Below are 12,147 nucleotides of genomic sequence, written 5' to 3'. Positions count from 1 at the left end.
CCACTCCATTCCCTAAAGTTGGATATGGGCAGGAAATCCATTGCTGACAAAGCTAATCTACCCCCACTGTTATTTTGGAGGAGAATCAGGTCCACTCCAGAATTGCTCCCCTATGCGAATGCTCTTAAGGAAGACAGTTGCCTGGATGAGTCAAATAAAATAGGCGGGATAAACAGTGTGAAGAGACTATTGTCAGATATTAGACTGCAGGAAATGTGAGATAACGTCGACCCATCAGCCCTTCCCTCAAAAAATCTTATGAAAACATGGGATTGGGATTGGGAAACGCAGGTTGAGCTCAGCAATACGTCATGGGGTAGGCTAACAACTGAGTTTATGGTTTTCAAACTGAATAGTTCCCTGGAGAATTACGTAGATAATATCCAGGCACCAAATGGCAGGAAGCTTTATATCCAGTTTAGGATTGGTACACTTCCTCTGAATTTGTTTACAATCATTAGCACCATAATCTTATCTTATGGTTTCAATACTGCTATTGAATCAATTGCCCATGTAATGTTTGCCTGCCCAGCTTATGCACTCCCAAGAGCGAACTGGCTAAAAACTATTTGCAAGCAGCTGTGAACACATATCCATGAAGTAGCCTTGCGAATTTTAAGATCAGACGCTAGACCCCTGCTTTCTTGTGGTTTTGCCAAATTTCTAGGACACATGTGGGGCGTTAGGAAAAAGTGCAAAAGTCTAGAACGTGCTAATTTTATTATATGATTGATAATTGTATATTTTCACATTTTAACTCCAGATGGTTTCATGGTCTTTCCTTTTATTAGTATTACTGGCACTCTAAGGATACATTTTAATGGTATGCGTTTGTGGAACTTTTTATGCCTGTATGCCGAAATAAAGTTATTTAAAGTATTTCATACTGTACCTCTCTAGAAAGGGTTCTGATGCACAAAATGTCATATGTTTAAGCTTAGGATTTGGGAACATTCTTACTCCGGTATCATGGATTGCATTACCTTAAACAATGGTCACTGCACTCCCAAGTCATCATTGTTCACATGGACTTCAAGCAGAGGCCACAGCAGACTCACAGAAGGCACCAGCAGTTGAATTTCTCTATTTCTACCTCACTGGATGTTTTCTGATGTCAGAGAAGGCTTCACATCTTAAAGCCTTAGGAATTAATATTGCCTTGCTTCAACCTAACCAGTGTCTCTCTGTATCAATCAGGAACCCATTATCGATTCATCCCCGAACATATTTACAATTTCACAGTATGCTAGCAACATTCAAAGTGCATATGATTAAGCAAAACAGAGTGACATGCAGTATGGCAACAGTGGCATAAGCTCATAGACTTCTTTCAAATGTTACATACACAGTATCTATAGTAAGGGACAACATCTTACTTAAGTTCTCTTCTTTCCTTCTGGCTGTTGCAGAGGAAGTTTCCAAACTGGCAGGAATAGATGTGGTGTTGAATATGGATTAAAAGTCTTTCGTTAAATTCAAAGGCACAGGGGAACTGTTCCATGAGCTGCCAGACACACTCTATAAACTGGTCAATCACTGGAGAGACTTCCTTAGGATCACCATCTAAATTTCCATACCTGAAAACATGTATTTAAACATCATAAAATATTTCAATGCTAACCAGACAAGGTTTCTCAATTTCACAAATATTTAATGTATAAATGTTTATCTGATTTACGTCAGTTTCACATGCCCAAAAATTGTTCAGCACAATATTTCCGGCTGGCACATCCCATGTGCACATATCTTGATGCATGCCCTGTTATACTAGTTTAAATCAATTTCTCAGTCAGTTACTAATAATTGGTGAGTTTTCAGAGAGGAGAAATAACAAATCCTTGAAATATTTGCATTGCTTCAACTATTCCATGTACAGAAATACTTTGTACCACTGGGATTTTAATTAGGTGTTGGACTATCTCGATACACAAAGTAGAATGTGGCATGTGAGAAAATAACTGTAGACTAATTGCAATTCCTTTACAATGGAACATAATAAGCAAACCAGATGCTTGCGGATTCAACACACTTTGAAACATTTACAGAGGAGTAGCAGAGCTATCCCCAATTACTTTTCTGATTAGTAAGGTTCCTTGAAAAAAGCTCTGATTTTGTATTAACATTTTCTTTTACAAAGGTTATACTTTGGATTCTGCATTCATCACATGAAAACATTCCAGGGTTCTAGTGAACCTGGACAGGTTTTTCTATGTTTTGCAAAACATACACAAATTTTCTATATACTGGGAAATCATAGGGGAAAAAATCAGCAAAACTACATGTCAATGTTTTCAGAAGAAGGTCTTTAAAAGTGACAGTAATGATAAACCTGTACTAAATGTTTAAATTGTGCAAATTTTGATGTTTCAATAATTATTTGCTCACTTTAGTATGTCAAGAAGGGCCAAATACATTTTTCGATGAATTCTCAGAGTCTTGATTCTCTTAAATTCTTCTAGTTAGTTTTCGCAACTTAGGTAATTAAAATTTTTCCAGTTTCTCATAATTAATAGTTTGGGTAAGGATAGAGTATAATAATCCAAACAAGACAAAGCTTTAGCTCTTATACTATCCTCCATCATGGAGATACAGAAAATGACAGATCTAAATTGGGCATTGTAACTCTGATGTACTTCAGAGAGTTTGCTAAACACCCCAGGCTATATTCTTAAAATCTGGACAAGAAGTGGTGAAAGGAGAGGCACCCCTGATATCATTCTACATTTGAAGCATGAAATAGTGGCATTTACTTTGCTTTTGTATATAGTGTGTAATTACATTTCCAAACTATTCTAGGTAACATGCTACTAAAATATTATAAAGCAAACACAAGGAGATGACGGACGGAGCGCTAAAACTTTTCAGACACACTCCCCAGTCACATATCTGGGTTGAATCCATCATCATTCTTAAGCTCACTTTGCCACCCCAGTTCAGACCCAGCTATATGCAAATCAGTCTTGGAAACTTGAAAAAGTTGGGAAAGAGATTGGGGAATTTAGAGATTACACTATAAACCAAAAAACTACACAATTTGAGAAGGATCAAAAAAGTTTCAATCTAGAAAAAGTGTATCCATTTCTTCACCAAGACTTTTACTCAAGACCAGAGTCCCACAGATATCTGCAGGACTATCAGGGTAGGTCCCAAACCAAATTCATCACATTCTCTGACACATCATCATCAGGAAGTAATAGTGAAAGTGAAACCCCGGAACTACGGAGGAATAATAATCGAAGAGGATCATTCCATCAACCTCAAGAGGGACAATCGTCCTTTTTTTTGGGACGTGGCCAAAGAAAACCGCGAGGCAAGACCAGATACCACCCATGGGAGATGTCAACAAGACGTCAAAATTACAAGAACTGACAGTCTGACCGATATTTAATCTATCTGCCTCACATTTGTCCCAACCAAACGTACGGATTTTGTCAAACTTAAGACAGAGGCGCTGGAATTTTGTCGGAAAGTACGACTAAAAACCTATTTCATGGACAACCCATTCAGTGCACCAATGGAGACAACTGGACTAAAAAATAAATCAACATTTTGTCCCCCGTCAAATAAAGTCCCCAAGGAGGTTCTGACTTTCGAAAAGACAATTCTATCCGCAATTTCGGACATGGAAACCAAAAAAAACTGGATCAAACAGAATATCACTAAAACGGAGTCAGAAGCATTGATGAATCTTAAAAAGGACACATCGGTTGTGATCAAACAAGCCGATAAAGGCGGCTCAATTGTGGTTTGGGACAGATCTTTATACATTGCAGAGGTTAAAAAACAACTAGAAGACACCACCTGCTACCGTAAATTAAAAAAAGACCCCACAAGTGAGTTCAAGGGAGAACTACATTCAATGATTGATGAAGGCTATAATGAGGGCTTTCTAGGTAAGAAAGAAATGGAGTATCTGAAGACTAAACATCCAAGAACACCACTTTTTTATGTATTGCCTAAAATACACAAAAATGAGAAAACACCACCAGGACGGCCCACAGTGTCCGGTTGCGGGTCTCTAATTGAACCTGTGGCTAAATTTGTTGATTTTTTCTTGAAACCTTTCCTACCAACTGTAAAATCATATATTCAAGACACAACAGATTTTATTAATACAATAGCACATATTCAATTCGACAAGGACAAATGTTGGATGGTGACAATGGACATCACGTCCCTCTACACTCAAATTCCACAGGATGAGGGACTATAAGTATTGGAATCTATACTGGATGAAAGCGAGAGACCGCATAGAATCCCTACCTCCTTCATTTTAAAACTTGCTGCTTTTGCGCTAAAAAAAAAACTACTTTAGCTTTGACGGAGAATTCTATCTACAAATAAGCGGAGTAGCCATGGGCTGTCCGTTTGCTCCGGAGTTAGCAATTCTTTTCATGTCCAAATATGAGGAAAATTTTGTGTACCAAAATAATCCATATGGACAATCGATAGAAAATTGGAGTCGATATATCGACGATATTTTCTTCATTTGGACAGGGACTGAAGAGGATCTTTTGAAATTCTTTGACTGGATCAATAATAAGACTGCTACCATCAAATATAGTATCAATTATTCCAGAAACAAAATGCCATTTTTGGATGTTGAAATCTATCCGTATGAGGACGGCCTTGCAACAACTCTATATAAGAAGCCATCTGACTGCAACAAAGCCTTGCACTATAAAAGCAACCACCCACGCAGTCTTAAGGACAATTTGCCATACGGACAGTATCTTAGGATTCGCCGTAATTGTCATGATAGGGAAGAATACAAAAAACATGCTGAAACCCTCACAAACAACCTGAGAGCACGTGGCTACCCTAAGAAATTATTAAGGAAATCTATGAAAAGAGCGTGGTGGACCCCACGTGAATGCCTCTTGGAAAGAAGAGAGAAAAAAGAATCAGAAAGATTGGCATTTGTTTCTACCTTTAGTCCCAATTCAAACATATTGAAGAAAGTAGTGAAAAATAAATGTCATCTATTAAAAAATCTAAATGAGGCTTTTACCAAGGAACCATTGTTTGCCTTCAGAAAAAACACCAGAATTGCCAACCAACTTATACGAGCAGCACTACCGCAAAAAAACCCTACTGACTTAAGAACAATGCTAAGTCTACCACCGATTCAAGGACACCACAAATGTGGTTCATGTAACTGCTGCAGCACTACCATTGAAGTGCCATTTTTCAGTCATAACAACATAGGATGGAAGCATGAGGCATTTACTAATTGTAAATCAAGATACGTTGTCTATAGTATCAAGTGCCCATGCGGCTTGATCTATATAGGTAAGAATAATCAGGAAGTCCGGTCACGAATCCAGCAACATAAATGAAGAATCAACAAGAACGTGCTAACAGCCCCATTGGTCAATCACTGGCGCCTACAGAATCACAGGGACTCAGATTTGATATGGACAGTGATCTCAAAAGTAGAGAAGGACGCAAGAGGAGGAGACATGGACCTGAAATTATCCAAACGTGAGGCAATGCTTATTGTCAAATTCAATGCTGGAACACATGGACTCAATCAGCTCACTGAAATATATAAACTGAACTAAACTTAATACATCCTGAGTGTCTTATGTCCAATGTTTTTGTGTACTGACAACGGGGTGCCAAGTGCACAAGTTTAGATCACCAACATGATGGACCCGATTAGGTTATTCACTGACATCCCAATCTAAAATGGCCGACACATTCTGTGATCACACTTGTACATTCATCAATTGTAAAACAGGTTGGCCGAAGAAGAAAGGTCTTATTAAAGATGTAACCAAGTGGAAATACAATGTCATCCGAAATTGTAATTTCCAAATTAAAATTTTTTTTATATCGACAAAATTCTCGTCATCATTATTTCTCAACCGACTGCCAGAAACAAACTCACATTGGTAAAATACTTATTGTATTAAGTGGATCCCATCAGATGTATTTCAAACTCGTAAAATTAATGAAAAACATAGCCACTGCAAGCATTGAGACCACAATTCCCATGAGCCGTCACGGGACAAAAATATGGCATATAATTAGACACGACCCGAATGGCTGCGACAGCGCGATTGGAACTATGGCCATTCAAACGAAGCGGGTCACAAAACATGCCGTCTAAATTAGGTAAGGACAGCCAAAATACCCCGTTCTCTAGAACGGTTGCCATGCTTAATACGACATTAAATAATGAGGCCAATCTAAATTCCTCGCACTTGCTTTCCAGAGCTCGCCCGCCCTCTTTGAATCCCATCGCAGTCAGTGACCTTCAATGTTACAAGTACGTGTTTGTTGACAAGAGGCTGTTAAGTAAATTGCTCTGCCTCAGACCGGTTTACCGCATATCCACTCCTCCTTTCAGGAAGGTTGGATCGCGACGCTGCAATAAAGGAACTGTGTCCCTCCTTCCCCAAACCGAGCGGGTCTGAGATAAATCACTACACTAATAGGTAAGCCTGACCTTGGTATTTAGAGGAAATGAGGACAACTCGGGCAATTATTCGGGGTACTGACCTTTCGCACTACCTTTTTACAGAACTCACCCGCCCTCCATGATTCAATCACGGCCACCAGTCATTGATTAACAAGTAAGCAGCTATCCTTACTTACAAGACATGAATGACACAATTTTGTTTTGAATAAGGCAGTGACCAACCCCTTAACTTTTTTCAGGACAGGCTGCATATATGCCACATAGTCCTCCGTTGCCACAAGTAAGTTCCTGAGTGTTTGACCAAGTCCTAGCTTTACATGTATATAGTACACTTGACACTGATTGGGGTCATTTTCCACACAGGTCCGCTGTTTTGGTGATTCATTCAGTGTCCCGTCGGGCTATTGCATAACCCACAACTAGCTTTAAAGCTGTCATAGGTAAGAGAAGCAAGATTGAGTGATGTTGGTTGGAGCTAGGCGATTATATTTATAGTTATGTGCCTAATAGAAAGGTTTTTGCTCTTCCCTCTTTTTACAGTTTTGTTGTCCTGATGAGAACTCCCCCAGTCGTGTGAGTTCGAAACGCGTAGACAATCTATGCCATCTAAGTAAACGGAGTAAAACAAAAACTTTTTTCAAGAAAACTTTATTGATAGGAATGTGTTTTATATGGTTTACTGTGAAGATTTCAATTCCAGTGTGTATGTATATCGAATGATGAATGGCTGTGCCTGTATGAGAGTATGACTGTTTTTGAATATAAGAAATGTATATTTTTGTAATTGTATAAATATCTGTTTGTAAACATTGTATAAAATGATATATTGTGTATAGGAGGTCTTGATATGTTCAAAGAATTGGTGAATTAACAACCAAACGTCTTTTTGTCGAGAGAAAAAATAAAAATAAAATAAAAGATTGATTCAGACATACTTTTGTCATGGCACCATAGTGTATAACTCTTATGGTCCTCAGGATTTAGCATCAAAAAATTGACAGTACTCGCACTTTCTTGTTCAATTGTGATTTGTGGCTCAGCCCCGCTGTCCAAAGCCCAGACCCAGTGGTGGTTTTTTGCGGATTTATTTCCAGCATACGTGCAAGCTGCATTCTCAGCCGAACAAATATTCTAAATACTGACTGAGGGCCTGATTACAATTTTGATGGATTGGATATTCAGTCACAAATGTGACAGAAATCTCGTCTGCCATATTACAGGTTCCATTGCATAATTTGGCCGTTGGGATAATAGTCACGTTTGTGACGGTCACCCTGTCCACCAAGATCGTAATCAGGCCTCGACATTCTAGAAAGACTGAGTTAAAAACCTATACCGGCAATGCCTGAACTATAACAAACATTTTGAAATCCAATTATCATGATTAATACATCTCTGTCATATAACAATGCTGTAAACCTTTTTCCATCTTGTCAAATCTGACTACACGATTTTCTGAGTTTTGCCATGACAAATCTTTTAATTTTGGAGCAATTTATATGGCTAAATAGATCCACCATTTCTACCAGGTGACCCCTGATTTTGCAAAGATATTTCAGCATTTTTCTTTAAATTGAGTTTATCGCCTGTAAATTCAGCAGAATCAATAAACATTCTTCCCAAAAATTCGAATCTGGTATCTAGTAATTAGAAGATGGCTCTGCAAATAAAGACTAGCAAGGCATACTTTTTAAAACTTCCCTAACATCGTACTTCCCTATATTAGTTGTGGTAGGAGTCTATGAAAAAGGTGTGCCTCTTGTAATTAAAAAAAGGGGTGGATAATTCCTTAGTAATGACAATCCACCCTAATGGTTCATTATAGCCTTATAGCCCGCCACAGCAGGCTATACTGGCTATTAAAGGCCCGCTGCAGCGTTGAAGGCCAGAGCCAAAATCGAGGGACTTTAACAAGGCAACAAGACTTTAAAAGCCGGTATAGCTCTGCTACGAAGGGCTATAAGGCTATTAGAACATTCTGCCACTAGAGGGCAGAATGTTCTAACAAATTAATCAAAGGTTTCAGGGAGAACGAGGGGATTAAAATCCCATCAGGCTCCCTGAAGCCTTTGTCACAGCCACAAAGAAGCATTGCAATGTTGGAGCTCCGGGCTTTTACCAGCCATTATAAGCCCGAGCTACTCCATTGTTTTCAATGGAGCTCCCAACGTTCCTACGTTCTAATATATAATACCCTAAGATATCTATGATTTCCAGAAGATGTCTGACTTGACAGTATCAAGAGCCTTCTCGGCACTGAATCTTATCATAGTGTGTGGAACTTCCTCTGGGATGTCTAACAAGGTAACTGACATGCATGTCTTGGAAAATAGGTCATTTTTGGGTATAATTCCCTAGTGCCCTTCAGCAACCAGCTTTATGCATCCTTCAAGCTAAAACTTTTATTTTTTAAATTGTCATCAACTACTATCCAGGTCTGATAACATTTCTTGTAATAAATGTTTAGTCTTAGATGTTGTACTGGCATAGTTCAGAACAGAATTAATTATATTGGTTAATTTGTAGGTGGCAAAATTTCATCAACCCATTACGTTTTTTTCCCAAATACAAATTATGTGTAAAATGTTAGGTTATATCACAACTAATTCCAGAATGATTAATGCTTGTAAAGGACTATTTCTTGTCAGGTTTTTCAATTCATTTTTTATATTCATCCCTTTATGTCCCCCTCTCTGTAATTCAAAAGGTCGGTTTTTCAGTTTTCTAGACCATCTAGAAGACTCCTACTCCCCCCTGTTCTTCCCTCTTAGAACCTAACACCACCAGCATGTGAGGCTTCTGCTCTCAACATTTAAAAGATCAAGGGAAACCCATTTGCCCTACTGTTACCAGATTGTTACATATACCCCGATACCCATCTACACTTCCCTGACTTTCTCATTTCTGTCCAATGTGTACTTCATTCATGGTTTTCCTACAGCTTTTTTTATGCTTTTGGATTTATTTAGTCCTTCCCTTTCAGGTGCATTTCTGTAGTATTCATTCTTGAGGAAAACATATTAATTCCAGCTCAAGGCTAATTGCTCAAACCTAGTCCTCTTCCTGAGTTGTTCTCCTCCACTGAGTGGCCTACAGTAGATTCCATATGAAATTGATACTCTGTGCTCTCACACTATTCATATCAACTGAGACATTTTCTTAAACCTGGTCTTCTTGCTACTCAGTTATAAAGCAAATATATGATCTTATGCAGATTATCAATGAATTCAGTTCAAACTTTCTATAGTAGTCTATAAGTTTAGACAATAAGACAATTAGGCAGAACTATTACATCTAGGTTCCTATTGTAATCTACCAAGTACACCTTTGGGTTTTTCTGTTTCATTGTGCTTAGTCTGTGTATCTATGTTGTTAGGTACGTTTTTTAATAATTGTAATGGTATGATTGGTGTGTAAGAATGTATGCATGAATGTCAGGATTATAATAGATTGTTAGGGGCACGTTCTCTTTTGTCTTATTGTCTTAACTTTCACTTTACTTAATTATATAAATTGTATTATGAATGTTGATTAATTTTTGTCCAGAATGCTATATGACAAAATGAAATGTACAGATGTATAAATATTTTCAAACCAAAATATCTGAAAAAACAAATAAAAATATGTTCTGATAATACTTTGAAGTTTTAGCTTTCCTCTTTGGCATCCCCCTATTTGTGAATATTGTTAGGATTTACTCCTTGTAAAAGAAATATAGGTCCCCTTAGAGGTATTTCTTATATTTTGCTTGTCTCTGTCTCCCCCCTCTGGACCTAAAATCAACTGGGAGAACTCTCTCTCTTTGCCTGTGCTTGCGGTCCTGCCTCCTAGTTGCTTGTGCTTGCTCTCCTGCCCCCCCTCGTTGCTTGTGCTTGCTGTCCTGCCCCCTCATTGCTCGTGCTTGCTCTCCTGCCCCCCCCCCTCGTTGCTTGGGCTTGCTGTCCTGCCCCCCCCCTCGTTGCTTCTGCTTGCTGTCCTGCCCCCCCCCTCGTTGCTCGTGCTTGCTGTCCTGCCCCCCCCTGTTGCTTGTGCTTGCTCTTTTGCCCCCTCTTTGCTCGTGCTTGCTGTCCTGCCCCCTCGTTGCTTGTGCTTGCTCTCCTACCCCCTCGTTGCTTGTGCTTGCTCTTCTGCCCCCTCGTTGCTTGTGCTTGCTGTCCTGCCCCCTCGTTGCTTGTGCTTGCTCCCCTGCACCCTTGTTGGTTGTGCTTGCTCTCCTGCCCCCCCCTCGCTGGTTGTGCTTGCTCTCCTGCCCCCCCCTTGTTGCTTGTGCTTTCTGTCCTGCCCCCTCGTGCTTGCTGTCCTGCCCCCCCTTGCTGTCCTGCCCCCTCATTGCTTGTGCTTGCTCTCCAGACCCCCCCTTCGCTGGTTGTGCTTGCTCTCCTGCCTCCCCCCTCGTTGCTTGTGCTTGCTGTCCTGCCCCCTCGTTGCTGGTACTTGCTGTCTTGCCCCCCTCGTTGCTTGTGCTTGCTGTCCTGCTCCCTCGTTGCTTGTGCTTGCTGTCCTGCCCCCTCGTTCGTTGTGCTTGCTCTCCTGCCCTGCTACTGGCATTGTAAATGACAATGCCATGTATTTCTGTTTTAAAAAAAAAAAAATAATTATGTCATGAGCAATGACAATAGCTCTAACTTTAAGAATGCCGAGACCATTGCATTGTAAATGCTTGTTCTGTAAATGAGAGCTCCTTGTTCTTTGCTCTAGTCACTTGTCTGCTTTGCACTTCCTAGTTTATGTCTATCTGCTGTTTCTTTATGGACTCTTGCTTTGTTCCATATTTCCAAGGAATCCAGACCTGCTTTTCACAAATCAACTATTTCTACATTCTCTTTATTTCTCTTTCTCTTTATTCTTTTTTTCGACATACGTTTGTCATAAAAGATCAGCAGTATCACAATACAATACAATAAAACGATTAAAAGATTAAAAGCAAATAAAACCAATCCTTAGCACTATCTAGATTCTGTACATAGCAATTAGTCCCACAACCCGAGCTGAAATTAGACCCAATTTATAAAGTGGCCACCAACGGCCTTCTAATGTTCTACATTGCTGCCAGGAACTTGGAGACGGCGAAGACCACAGCAGGTGAAGGATCCAACTTCAAGATTCTATAGGCATGCGAACAGTGGATTATCCCCAAATTTTTGTATAACGGAATTATCCACCTCCGTCTCAGATTCGAATAGGCAGGGCAGAAGAAAACAACGTGCACCTCGTTTTCAAGGTCTGTGGTGCACCCTGGACAGTTCTTGGGAGATGTTGGGCTCCACTTGGTCGTAAGTGATCTGATGGAAAGGGGCGACCATTCGGTCCCCCCGAACGTATGGCCGAGTACCACGAGCCCCCCGGGAAGCCATTTTTGGGCGGGAGGCGAGCCTCGGCTGGTATGCCCGAAGCGGCGTAGCCGGGGCGCGCTGTTTCCCGCCCTCGAGTGGGCTGGCCTAGACACTGACGCGGCTGGCCACGCCCTTAAGGGCAGGCAGGGGCGGGTTTACGCCCGCCCTGAAGACGGATAAAAGGAGCAACAAGCCAAGAACGCATCCTCTTGTTCCTGTGCTCTGAAGCTGCACCCCCTCGCTGCACGTGAGCTCGAGACGGAACGAAGAGCCAATTTTGAACCCACCCACCAGCCCCTGAGGACAGCCAGTTGTTTTGAATAAAGTTTTGATATGATAATGCTATTTCTTGCAGGTTGTGGTGATTGTCGTGTTATTCTTAGTATG

General features: G+C 40.3%; 1 protein-coding gene across 1 annotated transcript in view; it reads right to left on the bottom strand.

The window, feature by feature from the left end:
• LOC147728801 (phosphatidylinositol-3-phosphate phosphatase MTMR7-like) overlaps positions 1–12,147 on the bottom strand; it is a 291,280-nt gene that overhangs the window by 66,142 nt on the left and 212,991 nt on the right. Inside the window, exon 11 of the mRNA XM_086962585.1 lies at positions 1,377–1,577. Within this exon, the coding sequence (XP_086818711.1) occupies positions 1,377–1,577 (201 nt within the window). The remainder of the gene's footprint in view (positions 1–1,376; positions 1,578–12,147) is intronic.

The sequence above is a fragment of the Lissotriton vulgaris genome, chromosome 3_1, assembly GCF_964263255.1.
Source record: "Lissotriton vulgaris chromosome 3_1, aLisVul1.2, whole genome shotgun sequence".
Classification (NCBI taxonomy): domain Eukaryota; kingdom Metazoa; phylum Chordata; class Amphibia; order Caudata; family Salamandridae; genus Lissotriton; species Lissotriton vulgaris.
This window is presented reverse-complemented; position numbering and strand designations above follow the sequence as displayed.